The 16,025-nt window shown below is 44.9% G+C and overlaps 1 protein-coding gene across 2 annotated transcripts in view; it reads left to right on the top strand.

The window, feature by feature from the left end:
• The window catches only part of LOC144785836 (synaptonemal complex central element protein 1-like), a 265,320-nt gene that overhangs the window by 78,484 nt on the left and 170,811 nt on the right, over window positions 1-16,025 (top strand). For both annotated transcript variants that reach the window (XM_078664681.1, XM_078664682.1), the window contains exon 7: window positions 5,467-5,556. In XM_078664681.1, the coding sequence (XP_078520807.1) occupies window positions 5,467-5,556 (90 nt within the window). The remainder of the gene's footprint in view (window positions 1-5,466; window positions 5,557-16,025) is intronic.

Raw genomic sequence — 16,025 nt, 5'->3', positions numbered from 1 at the left:
CCCAGGGATGAACCCGTGCTGCCAGGGAGAAGTGACCTTACCTATTATCAAGCTCAAACGATTAGCCAAAACTTTAGAGTAAGCCTTAGTGTCGCTGTTCATTAGGCTTATTGGTCTGTATGAGCCTGGGTCAGTAGGGATTTTTTTGTTGTTGAGGAAGACCACCATTGATGCTTTGCCCCAGGACCCCGGCCGTGCCGCTCCGTTTTGTATTGAGACCATAAGCTTATTAATATCTGCTTCTAAAATTAAGACACATTTCTTGTAAAATTCTAGCGGTATTAGGTCAGGTCCCACTGCTTTCCCTGAAGGGAGATCTTTAAAAGCCCTTTGTATTTCTTCTGGGGTAAAGCTTACCTCCAAAGCATTTTTATCATCCATCGTAAGCCTATCTAGTGAGGCAGCCTCTAGATACTGCACAATTTCCTCTTCGTTTGGACATGCCCCCCTGTCCTGGCTATATCATTTCTGATAGAAATCCTGGAAAACTGAGTAGATCTCCTTTGGCGTTTTAACTAATATTCCTGCCTCCGTGATCATCTCTGTGATCTGACCCCTGGTAGCTGCCTGCCTTGTTCTTATAGCTAGAATTCGACCAACTTGTTTGCTATATTCATATTGCTCTTGCCTCCAAGCTAAATATTTTCCTGTTGCCTTTGAAGCATATACTTCGCCTACTGCTGACTTAGCCAAAGCCAGATTTTGTGTAGCTCTTATCACATCCCCTTTAGCTCTAATAATTTTAACCAGCTCTTCTTCTAACATCACTACTAAATGTATCTTTCTCTCAATAGCTTCCTTTTCCAGCTTGTTTTGTCTGAGAGAGTAACTAATAGTTTCCCCTCTGATACCCGCCTTCAAGGCATCCCACACTATTGCTGGTGAAGCCGTCCCCCTGTTAATCTCCAAAAATTCCCTGAGCCAACCTTCCATGTGGGCAATATAATTCGCATCTTGCAATAGAGCTCTCTCGAATGACCAACTAGTTGTGCCTTTCTGCTGCTTTGGTATAGAGATATCCATAGAAAGCGGGTTGTGGTCTGACATCAATCTCTGCAGCTTTTTAATCTTGACCATCGGTATCAGCGAGGGTGAGATCAAAAAACAATCCAAGCGCGCTAGAGTTTTGTGGGGGGCTGAGTAGTATGTGCTACCCCCCCCCCCCAACCACCAATTATCTGCTCCCAGGTGTCGATCAGACCATTGTCCTGCATAAGCTGTATCAAAGCTCTGTATCTATTTTTCTTTTTGCCAATAAACCTACCGGGATCATTCTTCCAAAGCCCATTCAAGCCATTTATATTCAGATCCCCACACAATATGATGGGAAGAGGCCAATTAGGCAATTGAGAATTTATGTGGATAAGGGTCTCTGGGTCGTCCACTGTAGGTGCATAAATAGAGCATAATGTAAAATTAAAATCTTGCATTTGGCACTCGGCTAAAACCCATCGACCGTATTTATCTGAGTGCTGTTTTTTCAATATGACGGTATTTGCTCTTGCCAATATCGCTACCCCACGGGTTTTAGTCCCCTGAGTCGTGCAGGTCAGTAATCAATACCCCAGTTGCTCCAGTAAAAACTTCTGAGAAATCTCTACATGTGTTTCCTGAACACAGATCAGATCAGCTTGTAGTGCCCTAAAATATTCTTTCAGGTCCCTTCTTTTTCTTGCATCATTTAAACCACACACATTAATTGTGACTATCCGCATAAATTTTCTTTAGTATCTGCATTCCACTCCCTATATATCCACAACTGATTTTTTTCCTTCCCTGATGATCATTTGTTTCCCCATTTTTCCCCCAGGGTGACCCACCCAAACCCCCCCACCCAACCCCCCCACCCCTCATCCCTCCCCCCACCCCCATCTCCTCCCAATGAAGCAAGCAGGCTTAAGGCCTGTATGATAGTGTCTGGTAGTCGACCTCCCTCCGTCACCCTAATTCTAACTAGTGTGCTCATGTGTTCATGTATATTTTTCCCAGCTAACATCATAATGTTCCCAGCTTTTTAGCACCGTACACAACGATATTCACAATGCTTATATTACAAGGAATTAACTGACAACACAAAATCGGAAGAAATAAAGAGGAAGATTCCAGATCAAAAGTTCATCAAGTCCCTACGACCGGCATTCCTGATTTTAATGAGTCCATATAAGCTCTAGCTTGTATTTCAGAGGGAAAAACTCTGGTAGTGTTCCTATAAACAATTTTGAGCCTTGCTGGATTCATTAGATATGCCTGTAATCCCATCTGATGACATGGCTCCATTAGTTCTCGTAATCGCCACCGCCTTTCCACCGTTGAATGACAGTAATCTGGAGTTGTGAAAAGGGACTGGGTATCATATGAGCGTTTCGAATTAGGCCGTGCCCGGGAGTATACCTCCTCTCTTAATAGAAAATGACCCAAGTATATTAAAATTGCTCTCGGCCTTGGGGTTTCACCTTGTGCTTTGGGCGGATTCTTCTTCACCATCATGGGAAATCGATGAACCCTCTGAATTTCCTTTTCCCACTCCCATCGATTTAGCTCTGGAAATGCCCCTTTCATCAATTTTACTACATAGGCCTTGAAATCGTCCCCTTCAACCCCTTCCTCAATGCCCAAAACCCTCAAATTATTGCGGCGTTGCCGGTTTTCTAATTCTTCCAACTTCCATTGGACATCTGTCAATTGCTTGTCGTGACCACTCATAGTTGTTGTATCTTTGTCCCGATGGTCTTCTAAGGTACTGACACGTTCCTCTAGCTGGGCCACTCTTGCATTTGTATCAGTACATATTTTAGCCACTTTCCTAATTGCGCCCTGCAGGTTCTTATTTGCTAACCTATTCTTCTTACCCTCCGACTTAATCTCATCTTGAACCTGCTTAATTGATCCCAAAATGAGCTGTAGCGAGGAGGTCTCTAATGTGGCCCCCCTGTAGTGTCTGCTCAGGGTAGGTATTTCGTGTAGCCGAGTAATCCCATCTCAAAGCGGGCTCGCGGTTCAAACCACTTTTATGCTTTTGCCCACTCCCTGCTTTTTCCTGGGAATGTGTGTCTCTTTGTTTCCGTGATAACCTTTTCCTTCTTGTAGCTGTTTCTCTTTCCCGGGAAGACGCCCTCTTACCCTCCTCGGAACTAGAAATTAAGCTTAGGCCTGATGTGTTCCCCCTTTCGCTCTCCTCTGGCTCTGAGGGAGTACCTTCCGACCCATCCGATCCATCTGTGACAGAGTAAAAATTATCTATAGCATCTTGAGTTTCTTCGGGGCCACTAGGGCCACTAGGGCCACTGCTAGCTGTAACCTCTTGAACTAAAATTTCAGTAGTTATCCGGTCACTTCCAGATAAATTTTGCCCAGCTTGACCCATTTGGCTATCTGGAGCAAGTTGATTACTAGGAACCTCTGCTTCTACCATCTTGCTCCACTGTGGTGTGTCTACTAGTATGGCTGCCTGGACAGTCTGAGGCAAATTTAATATTTCCATTGGCTGTATTGTGCGTCCCTCTCCGAGAATTGTATCCTTATTTCTCCCGGATTCCTCCATTAATGTGCCTTTTTTAGCTGCTTCATTCTGACTAGTTGGAGAAAAAAAAACGGTTATGCTATTATTCTGTGCACCGGCGCTTCCTGCCACAGTTTGTTTGCCCCTAGTGTTATTTCAGGTCCCAGTGTTAATCTTGACCTTTTTTAAGATGCCGCCGTCCTCACCTTGATTTTTTTCCGACTCCCTTCTTCTGTCTTTTCCATCGTCCCTGCCCTGGTCCTTCGGTTTTGCAGGGGTTTTTGCAGGAGTTTTTGGGGGTGCGGTCGCTCCCTGCTGCTCCTCGGGAGTCTTTCCCTTTCCTCCCCACATAATTTTCGGTGCCATTTTACCAAAGAGCAGCTCCAGCAATGCTCCAAACCGCCGAGTATTCCCCGATCTCCACTGCTCTGCACTTTTTTTTTTTTGCAGAGTTTTATATAGCGCAAACTTGAACCGAACCGAATCAGTTATCAGAGCGCTTTACATAGCACCAGTTACGTTACATGAGGACACACTTTCCTTTTAGGCACGGGGAGATTAAGTGATTTGCCCAGAATCACAGGGGGTTTTTGGCGTCGTTACCGAGACTCGAACCAAGTTCCCCAGGTCCGAGGTCGAGCGCCTTAGCCGTTAGGCCAACCCCTCTCCCCTCTCACTTCTCAATGATCCGCTCCTGCCGCTCTTGCCGATGGGAAGATCCGAGACTACGCGACTCTCGGCAGTGCTCTGCTCCGCCCAAGCCACTGCCCTACTCAGAGCCTCGCTCCACACTCCATCGGCCCAGCAGCCTCTACAACAGCATCGGCACCCTGCTGTCGATGATCCGCAGGGGTTGCCGAATCCATCCGCCTCAATGCCTTCACCAGCCGTGGGCTCCAAGCGCCGTCGCTGCGAGTCTGTCAGCGCCTCTGCTACTGCTGGTAAAAGCTCCGATATCAGATTCTCGACCACCAAAAACCACACGTCCACTTCTCGAGCCACTTCCATGGGTCTATTCACACAGGTACGTAGCTTACTGCACATCTAATACATTTTCAGCTCAGTGACTTCGGGAGCTTTCTCCCGCTGCGACTAGCCAGATGCCATCTTACTTCCCATTATGGTCTTTAAAAGAAAAGTGCTTTGCTGACCCTAAGAGACATGCTGACACCTGTAAGGCCTTAAAATGAAGAGAAACGCTGCATTTCTCCCATGGGGAACTGCCTCTCTCTCTTGGGTTTAACGAGAGATCACTTAAAAAAAACATGCAAGTTTGTAGCTGACTTCTTTTGCTGATTTGACCTGTGAATGATCTGAGATTGGACACATTTCCCAAGTTGCATCTGCAAAGGTAATGGATCACTTTGGGTGAAGTTTGTCCAGGTCTGCTTTGGACATGGATACTGTTTTTGTAGTACGTTGTGCCCATCCTAATGTTTTACTTGCCTTGAAAGCAAATGAAAGGCTCATTGCTTTCAAGGCTCAATTTTGATGTAAATGCTGCCTTGGTCATCATTAGACTAACCTGTTCTGTAATGATATCAAAGAGGGAACTGTTGCCAAACCAGGCGAATGCTAGCCAAAAGCATTTCTGACTACAAGAAGTAGTACTGCAGGAGTACGATTTTACATACTCATCTTTATGAATCAGCCCTGCAATGCCAACACCTTATCAGTAAAAGATCAAATAGGTCAGTCCTATCTGTTTGTACTAATTGCATATGCATATTCCCATTTTGTTACCATTTTAGATGTTTTTGGCCCAATTTACAAAGATATGTAAATGCATGTATTGTATGTAAAAGAGTACTGCTTCCTGTACTCACAAATGTTTTTGTTATTTAGTCCCTCAGTCTTTAACTGCGATAAGTGAAGCAGACTTTTGCCCCATCACCTAGTAACCCATGAGGTAATAGCATGAGTTATATCATGCCACACTCCTAACTATTGAATTTCACGTTTCACAGGCAAAAGAAGCTGTCAGATGAATGCAAGCAGAGAATTGAGGAGCTGACTTCACAGATCCAGGAAGAAAAACTCAAACAGAGTAAGCAAAGGTACATAGACAAATGTTTTATGGTCAGACTATGTTCGGCTTTAGAATTTAGGCAAGAGCTTGATGTCACCACTAAACATAACACATAAAGCATACCTTCCAGTATACAGAAGGGCTTTCCTCTTTAGGCACTGGCAATTGCATGGGATTTCACTGGATGTGCACATTTGTCAGTAGGCGGTGCTTGAAGCAGTGATGGGAACAAAATAGTAGTTCTCTCGTAGAGGATTTCCATTTATAGTCAGAAGCGCTAAATAGTCCAGCCCACGTGTGGGGACCCCGGAGCAGTTGTTAAATGGATCTGTTTCTAACTCCAACCTTGGTTAAGACAGCACCATCCAGGCTCCGCAAGAAATACCACCCTCCAGAGCAGGATCCAGCTTTCCTCTGCACAGATCCTACACCAGAATCTGTGATTGTCGTGGCAGCAAAGAAACAACACCCACTACCCCTGCTTCTACGGTTCCTCCAGATAAAGAGAACCGAACGTTGGACTCTGTGGGTCGAAAGATGTGTGGCACGGTGACAACCTCCATTAAGGCAGCCAGCCACTGCCTACGAGGCAGACCTGACAGAGCACTGTGGGAGTCCATGAACAAGTTTGTTGAGCATCTCCCTAGAGACAAGAGGGACGACTTCATGGCGATCCTAAATGAGGGTTTAGTGGTCTCGAATGAGATCATTAGTGCTTCAGCAGACTCCTCCTTATTAGTAGCGCATGAGTACTGCCACAGTGTCTCTCTTTCAAGTCTCTCCTGGCTTTGCCTAGCATCCCTCAGGCCAGAATCACAGCAGAGAATGTTGAACCTACCATTCTCTGGAATTACTCATTCCGGGGCTCATACCAATGAAGATATGACAAGGATGAAAGCAGAGATGGAAACTCTCAAGGCAGTCGGCCTAGAGAGACCCAGGGAACAGAGGAAATCTTTCTGGCCATATCAACGCCGCTTCTATTCCCAGAGGGGTCAATCCTCTCAATGGTATCAGGGCTGCCAATAATGCGGTGCGCAGCAGCAGCTCCAACGTCCCTATCAGTCATACCAATGACTGCAGGCTAAACGGAGGTCTACCCAACAGCCTGCTCAAGGGTGCAACAGCCTTCTGCATTGAAGCCCTGAATTCTGACTTCCCACTGTTCTGTTTCCCAATCCAGTGGGGGTAAGCATATGACATTACCTGGCAGAGTGGCAAAACATAACGCAAGCTGCCTGGGTGCTGAATATTGTTTGCAATGGATATTGTCTGCGGTTCATCCTCCACCAACAATACCTCCACAGCCATCCAGCTACCAACTCCTGCTGTTACATGCAGAGGTCAACATCCTTTTACAAAAGTTGGCAGTGGAACTGGTTCCTCTCTAACAACGAGGAGCAGGCATTTATTCGAGGTACTTTTTCGTCAAGAAGAAAGACAACGAATTCAGACACATTGTCAACCTCAAAACAGCCAACAATTGGATTTGGCGAGAAAAGTTCTGGATGCTGACATTACACCAAATTTCCCTCCAATTGCACCAGGGGGATTGGCTCTGTTCTATTGACCTACAAGGCGCATACTTTCATATACCAATCGCCAGAAAGAATTACAAGTTCTTGAGGTTTGTAGTGGTGCAGGACCATTATTAATACCAAGTACTCCCATTTGGTCTGAGGTCAGCATCCAGGGCATTCTCCAATTACATGGCAGTAGTGGCTGCCCATCTCCAGAGACACAAGATATTTGTCTACCCATACCTAACAATTGGCTAATCAAGGCATCTACGTCTCAGGAAACTCAGCTTCATTACAACTGGACTTGCAAACTCCTACAGAGATGTCGACCTTATGATCAATCACAGCAAGTCCATCTCCCAGTTCAGACCTCACATTATCTGGGAGCATCCATCAACACTGTAAGGGCAAACGTGAGTCCTTCAGAGGAAAGACGCTTATCAATCCTTTGGGAATGTCAGGCTCTTATCAAAGCTTCCACTCCTACAGTGAGAACAGTTTCCTCCCTTCTCGGATCGATGGCTTCCTGCATCTTTCTCACACCAAATGCCCATCTCCACATAAGACCTCTACATGAATGTCTCGAAGAACAGTGCGACCAACTGACAGGCAATTGGGAAGACAGGATACAAATATCACTTCATGAGAAACTGTCCCTCAAATGGTGGTGCTCTCCAACCAATATCCTCCAAGGCACTCCATTTTATCAGGAGATTCCGCCTCAAACCATAGTCACGGATGCCTCACTACTGGGATGGGGAGCCCACATGTATTACCTCCAAATCTGGGGAAAAAGGTTGGAGAGGGAATCAACGTACCATATCAATCTCCTTGAGCTACGCGTTATCCATCGCTCACATCACGATCCCTGCTTGTACAGATGAACAACACAACAACCATATACTACCTCAACAAGCAGGGCCTTGTCACACAAGCCCCAGAGGGGAACATCCTTTACGACACGGATGTTACCCCGCAGTACTGTTACGAAGCGTCTTTTACAACACAAGTCGTAACCACGACTTGCGCTGGAGGGCGCTCTAAGATAAGGAATAGTAGATTTACTATTCCAACACCTACCCTACTGTACGTAGGCTGGTGTTGGAATAGTAAATTAAACTATTCCTAAGTCCGCATCCCTACAGCGCAAGTCGTGGTAACGACTTGCGTTGTAAAAAACGCGTTGTAACGGTACGCATGGTAATACCACGCGTTGTACCATCGTACATCCGCCCCAGACGATCTGGGGGTGACTTCTAGCCAGGGGACTTACAATCAGGGCAACGCACCTGCCAGGTGTCCGAAATGTACAAGCAGACTGACTCAGCAGGCTCCTGCAAGAAAACCACGAGTAGGTCTTAAACGATGACGTCGTACTATTCATTTCAAAAATGGGAAACTCCATCCATCGACTTGTTCACCCCCACAGGAAACCGCGAATGCCAAAGCTTTGCATCATGGTTCTTCCAGCCAGGAACTCTAGTGAATGCCCTATTGATCAACTGGTGCAGCAGATTTCTCTACACTTTTCTGTCAATTCCCCTGATTCTGGCAGTCCTCATCAAGTTGGCTCAGTCCTCAATGAAAAAGATCCTCATAGCTCCAGAGTGGCCATGTCAATAGTGGTTCACATACCTACTTCACAGGTCTATCCATCCACATCTGAAGCTGGCATGCAGACCAGATCGGCTCACGAAATTCATAAGCCAGATAGTTCATCTCAATCTCTCCTCTTTGAATTTGGCAGCATGGCTCCTGAGCTGGTGCAATATGGACATTTAAATCTGCCGCAGGACTGCATGGAGAGCCTCAAAGAAGCTAAGCGGCCTTCCACCCATTCCGCATACGCCTTCAAATTGAGGAGATTCTGCATATGGTGTTGATCCAAGTACCAGGAACCCAATCACTTGCCAGGAAGATGTCATTCTTCCTGCTTACTCCATTTGGCAAATCTGGTTTGCAGTTCTCTTCTAGAAAAGTTCACCTGGCAGCTCTTACTGCCTACAAGAAATGTCCTTCACAAACCTTTTTTCAGAATCCCCGTCATTAAGGATTTCTTAGAGGGCTTGAAGAAAGTTTTTCCTCCCATCAGACGTCCTTCCCCCTGATGGGAGCTTAACGTAGTCCTTTCATGCCTTATGCAGGACCCATTTGAGCCCATATGTAAGGCATCTCTCCAACATTTGTCTTGGAAAACCACTTTCCTTGTGGCAAAAGCATCGTCCTGCGGACTTATTGAGATCCAAGCACTCTGTTCTCATGAACCATATACTGTAGCAAAATGCTTATGAGAACTCACCCAAAATTCCTTCCTAAAGTAGTATCGGACTTCCATTTTAACCAGACAATCTCATTGCCTACATTCGTTCAGAATCCCTCTACTCCAGTGGAAAGAACTTTTCATTACCTGGATGTGGGGAGAGTTCTAACATTTTATTTAGGTAAAACAAAGGCCAGCCGCGAATCAGGACAATTATTTATTAACGGGGCGGGGTCTGGTGGCTCAGTGGATTAATGCGTCCACTGCAGGGACCTGTGTGGTGGCTGGTGAAATTTGAAAGTGGTGGGGCGTAAAGTTTCTGTCGGAGTGCACCATGGCGAGCGAGCGCAGCGAGTGAGCCTGAACATCTTAATAGGGGGGGCCGTGGGGGTTCTCCCCTGAGAAAATTTTGAAAAAAGAGTGGTTAAATGGTGCATTTTCAAGCAAATTTGAAAAGCAAGAAGGTTAATAAAGCAATTGTGAAAGTGCTGTTATTACATTAATAAAGGGATGTCATATAACAACATGTAGATAGAAATGTTTCTGAAGCTAGGCCTTGCCAGTGCCACGCACCTCTGAGCAATATACACTCTGTGTGCCAGCAGGGCCTAGCATCAGAAACATTAGTTTTTTTATGTTTTTAAAGCTAGGCCTAGTGCTGGCACTCAGTGTGTATGCTTCCCAGAGGTGCATCACGCGTGGCAGGGCCTGTAGCTTCAGAGTGAGAAACATTTTCTGTACCAGTCTGCATTCTCACTCTATAAACACTAACACTCTTTGAAGTGCAGAGTCACTCCGCACTTCAAAGAGTGTTAGTGTTTAGAGTGTGAATGCGACCCGAAGGCAATTCAGAACTACTTTTGATGAAGGCGCACATTTGCTTTGTGCGACTGTCCTTTAATTGTTCCAGTTGCCTCTGACGGTCAGAGGAGGCAATTAGAACAATTGAAGGACAGTCTCACAAAGCAAATGGGTGCCTTCATTAAAAGGAGTTAGTTCTGATAGTTATCGGCCGCTGCTGGAAAAGTATGCGAAGCAGAAAAAAAATTTGTGTGGGCTTATACTTGCCATGCACAAGTTAAATAAACAGGCAATCCTTTATGTAACGATTAACTGAGGTTAAAGAAAGATGCAACTAGGTTATCCTGCACTGAAACTTTAGAAACACCTTTTTAAAGACATCTTGCAGCAAAAACATAAAAATATGATAAAATATCTTCCAAATTTAAAGTGTTTTTCAGTAACATACAGAACCATTTCACCTTAGTACATCACCCTTGAGATTTTTTTTTTTAGAGCCATAGTTTCAAACATGATTTTACTTCCATTTTTCCCTCACAACAAATTCAGTAGGGAACTAAAAAGTAAGTCAGTTAAGTGCACTCTTTGGGCTGGGTTCCCATTATACATGAAGATATTAAACAGGAGAAAGTTTTTCACACTGCACACCCTGGAGTAATGTATTTCAACACCCTTTTTTATGTGATCATGAAGATAAAGGAGGCAAAGTGGAAATAAACAAATGCGTACGATCACACAATCTGGTAAAGTGGGTAAGCTGGATTCAATCGAGGTTTTCTGGTTTCGCATTGTGCATATCAGCAGATGTATATGCTTTGCTTCTAGCATACCCACCTTACAAGCACTGCCCCCCAAACACCCTCCTCCCAAACCCCACCCGACTGGCATCAATGCAGCCCTCGGTCACATCAGAAAACATTTAGGCCCCGGGGAAAATGTTCAGGTACCCATGATTTTTTCATGGAAGCAGTGCTTCAAATTCAAATATGCAAGTGCTGCACTTATGCTCACAGTAAGTGCTATTCAGAAGCAGTGGGTACTCCTGCTAGAAGTACTGAAGATACTCCGAGTCCTTCCAGGTATTCGGGAAAACAAAGGCTCTACCTGCCCATTTAAAGCACGAAGAAGGTTAATATTGACATGGAAGTCATATTGTTGATATTTTGGCTGCTAGTTGTTCACCTCAACCCTCCGCTAGAAGCTTGTTGCTATGGGAGCCCAGTTTCAGCACATCATGTTTCTTTGGGGCTTAGCCACGCCCCCTAGATCTTCTATTCTTGGGCACTTCTTCATTTGGGCTCTAACACGCAGTTAAGTTAGAAAGATGAAAACAGAAGTTGGCACTGAAGTCTGGGGGCGTAGAGGAAAAGAAAAATGCATTCTACCTCAGTCGAGTGGTTATTAAACAGTATCCTTGTCATAATGTTCAATACCCTATTGTCAACGGAATGTCTGAGCCTTGAGGACAAGAACAATGTGTGATACCTCAGTTGAGTGGGTGATTAACCAGTATCCCTGTCAGCAGGTTCAAGTCCCCTATCGTCAACATAAGGTTCAAAAATAGTTCTACCACCAATAGAGGTCTCAGAGTAGGAAGCCAGCCATCATCCGCAGTTAGAGAACCTGTAATATAACATAACACTCGCTGAATAACAAATGTTTATGGTTACCCAACTTAACAGTGCTCATTTTATCAACCTCAGCAGGAGGAAAGGCTATGTGGACCAGCCGGGTTTTGAACCTGTGACCATGAGGTCCAATACAGGCCGCTACAGGGACGCATTAGTCCACTAACCAGCTTCCTAAGCCACCAGACCCAGCTTCCTAAGCCACCAGACCCAGCTTCCTAAGCTACCAGACCCGGCTCGTTCCTGAAAAGCAATAACTTGCACTCTTTCCATTTACTGTTGAGCACCTCATTGTGGGAAAACATCAGAAGCAACCACTAAGAATTTCAAGAAATTACAAGAGAATATAGGGTGCTAAAAATGCACCAAATTAATATTTTGTTCAAGCTCAATGGTGATCCGCCAATCTTTCCACCACAAAAACTCTTCAGGCTCTTCCCTCTAATCCTTTAAATGGCAAGAGTTGCAGAAATGATGATTCATTGAAACAGTCTTGTCTGAAGTGGCAGAATATGTTAGCTAATGCTTGGTAAGGAAGCCACTCAGAGGCATCAAATCAAGCACTGGTCTCCAAATCCTGAACTAAACGGAGAGCACAAGGGCCCTAAGAGAATTCAAGAAAAGAGGTCTTATGCAATACGAATGGAGCATGGAATAAATTCCTGAACTAAATGGAGAGCACAAGGGCCCTCAGGGAATTCAAGAAAAGAGGTCTTATGCAATATGAATGGAGCATGGAATACATTTTCTTTGGCTATGCTGAAAATGCCCAGCTACCCAGATGTTCTTTCAAGTGGGTGAAACAATGATTTATGGAAATGAAATACATGCTCCTAGTGACGATTATGGTGCATTACATGGTATGGCTGTGCAAACTTACCGTGTAATGCACTTTTCAAAACTACCTTCGTTCCCGTCAGACTCGTTTGTAAAAGCTCAACTCTGAGTAGCTGTGGCTTTGAGCAGCAAGGCTTAAACAAAGGAACTAGTATAAAGCATTTAGAAGCATGAAACAACGAAAAAAAGAAAGCCACGCAACACAAAAGAAATCCGACACTAGTTTATAAAAATAGGGCCTATTCTGTACAATCCTAAGATGACTGACCCTTGCTTGGATGTTAGGAGCTTGGTAGTCCACCCTAGAGGTGTGACTACCTGTGGGCCGCACACCCACAGAAAAACTAGTTTGGCAACTAGTGTCCCCTCTCTTTTCCTTTTGCCAGCCCGTCAGCTTGAACAAAGGGGCAACCCTGCAAAAGTGTGAACGACATTTTCCCACGAAAGGCGGCTTCCCCTTTGAAGCTCGCCTTTTAGGCTAACACTCTGTTTGGCTTCCTTCTGTGGCAGACCTTATTGTTCCTGAGCCTGGGAGTCTATCACACTACATTCCAGGAGGGCAGAATTCTGTTTGGTGGCCAGCAACTTTATAAACTGGGCAACAGAGTGGCAACTTTCTAAAAGTTGTCTTTTCCTATAAAGTTACAATAACTTTAACTTGGGAATCAAGTCGGGTTTAATGCCATGATTAATTTGATACCTTGAAGTACCCATTTTATTAGTTCCGAATTAGAAGTTAACAGGACTGAGAGGTCAGCCTCTAACACTGTATTAGCAAAGGAGTCTACTAACCTTTCCACAGCACAAACAACACTTTGGAAGTGTTTCTGTTAGCACATGTTAGAGTATATGTCCTACTTAATTATATACAGCTCCCTGCCTTAGGCCTCAATAGGCCTTCCCTATGAGAGCCATATGGGTATTGTTAAGGGAAGTGGAGACTTTGCAATGTATTTAAAATAGCTAAGTCGAACTAGCAGTTTTACAACTGCTCTTCCAGGCTGCAGTGGCAGTCTGAGAGCCATGTTGTGCCCTGTCACACACGGAGTGGCACAATCAGTACTGCAGTCCAAGGTGGACAATTTTCATGTGTATGGGTACCCTTGGCACCATATACTAGGGACTTATAAGTAAGTCAGATGTGTCAATTGGAGGTTGCCAATTCAAAAGGCCTTATTGTGATGGGTTAGAACACTGGCACTGAGGTCTGGTTGGCAGAGCTCAGGGCACTTTGAGTAAAAAAACAGCAGCTAATAGTCCAAATAGGGGCAGAAAGTGGGGGCGGTTTGTGGGTGGGGGCCTGCAAAAAGCCTGTTTCCTCACACTCCTGTTCAACGCTGAACCAAAATATCAAGAATTAACCTAGTTCTTTGAAATGTTGTCAGATACTTGGGATTGAAGGTGGACGAAGAGACACCCACCGCATGATTGAAGCAGAGGATGACCAACATCTGCTACAGTCACACTTCACAGGCCGTAACCAACAAATGGAATGGTCATTGGCGCACGGGGGATTCATAAAGGGAATTGGATTCAGGGTAATCTGCCACCGGGGGAAACCACCAGACAAGCATTGCCTTGCTGGGGCTCTAACTGAGAACAGTGTTGGTAAGAAAGTGGCAGTATGCATACAAGACTCATCAGTATGCTCTGTGTTTAACTCTGAACTGCTCAGAGCAGAAAATCATTAGAATCTCAGTGTTTGTCTTAGCAGTGATGGCCCTCTTGATTGGCCTGCATACTGAAATGGGAGAGAAACAGACCATTTGTCTCAAAGGGATCAAGGTCCAGGAAAGTATATTGTGGGAAGCATTTGCCAGTGTGGTAAACTGACCATACCTGCATTGCCACAACATGTGGACTCCAGAAAGATCTAGTAAACAAACTGATGGCAGGGTTAAACAAACGAGAGGACTAATCCGGTAACATAGAGAACGTAGACACCCATGTAATAAAAGAGTGGAGAGCGATGGAGCAGCCAATTCCTCTTGGTAATGTTTGACTCACACTTGTATGGCCAGACAACGCTGGGCGGGAAACAATTCAGGGAAACTGCTGGAGGGAAGCCGCCTTTCATATAGGACACAAAGGATAGGCTGTGCTCAGAAAGACACAGTTTACTTTATACTGTGTAACAAGGAAATATAATTTAAAAAACGATGGATTTAGGCCCAGATCCTTGTACTGGGGTGAATGTATGACATTGTTCTACATTCTGTCCATCAACTGTGTTTTTTACAAGGAAATATAACGCCTCAGGTTCTTTAGGGAATGAGCATGCCAGAGTGAAGACGTGCTTACTCAGGGAAGCAGTGATCATAGTTATTCTTATAATAAGAAAAAAAACAGCACTCGGCATCTCACAATGATGAATCTTGATCTATAAGTCCTGAGCAAAGTGGTGGCAATTTGTAATCCCATGTGCATTATAACCTGGTCAATGAGACCAGTCGGATTCAGTTGAAGGTAAAAACACCAATCAATCAATCATTTGTAAAGCGCACTACATACCTGCGAGGGTCTCAAGGTGCTTATGGGGCGGGGGGAGGGGGGCGCTACTGACAAACAGCCAGGTCTTGAGTATCCTCCTGAAGGTCAGCAGGTCTTGGGTCTGTCGTAGGCTCAGTGGGAGGGTGTTCTATGTCTTGGTGGCGAGGTGGGAGAAGGATCTCCCACCGGTGGTTGTTCTTCGGATGCGCGGGACGGTGGCGAGTGAGAGGTCGACGGAGCGTAGGTGGCGGTTGGGGATGTAGAAGGAATCTAAGGAGAGTTTTACATACATTGGAGAAGGCAAGGGGCATAGAATAATTTAGCTCTATCATTTTTAGACACTAAGAAATTCTTCTACAGTGTATACTCCACTGGAGATGCTTCTACTGGGCCCAGGCATAAGGCGTTAGATTAAATTGTTATAGTCTGATCGTGGAATGAGAGTCAGAAGGTGCTGAAAGATAGCTGGCAGCTACTAAGGGGTGAAAAGAAAATTGTCCTTTTTTCCCTAATCTTAGTTGCCATAGTGATTAATCTCTGGCTGCAATACTCTGGAGCTTATTTCAGAGCGAAATGCTGTGAAGGAGTCACATGGTATTCTTATATGCAAATTAAATCATCCTACAAGTAGAGAACAAGCTGGAATCTACTCTGGATAGATGCTTTGTAGTGTAGTTCCTATCTTCCCAATAGGCTCTGCGCATTGGAATAATACCTACAGCAGTAAAGGCCTAGGCCAGACGTTAACTAGGTCTACTACTGTCGATACTAGACTTAAGTTTTGGGTTTGCCAGCGTAGCTCAGAGTTCGCTAGAAACTTTCTCGAATGTTCAGGAAAGAATTAACTCCCCTGATTAGACAAGAAGGGATTTAGTTTCTGACAACCATAGAACATGACAACTTTGCTCTCCCCTAATCAAGAGTGTATCTCCAGAGTCGTGTGAGCACAAGGCAATTATTT

Source organism: Lissotriton helveticus, chromosome 10, assembly GCF_964261635.1.
Source record: "Lissotriton helveticus chromosome 10, aLisHel1.1, whole genome shotgun sequence".
Classification (NCBI taxonomy): domain Eukaryota; kingdom Metazoa; phylum Chordata; class Amphibia; order Caudata; family Salamandridae; genus Lissotriton; species Lissotriton helveticus.
Note: the sequence above shows the minus strand (reverse complement) of the source record. Positions and strands in the feature narration are given on the sequence as shown.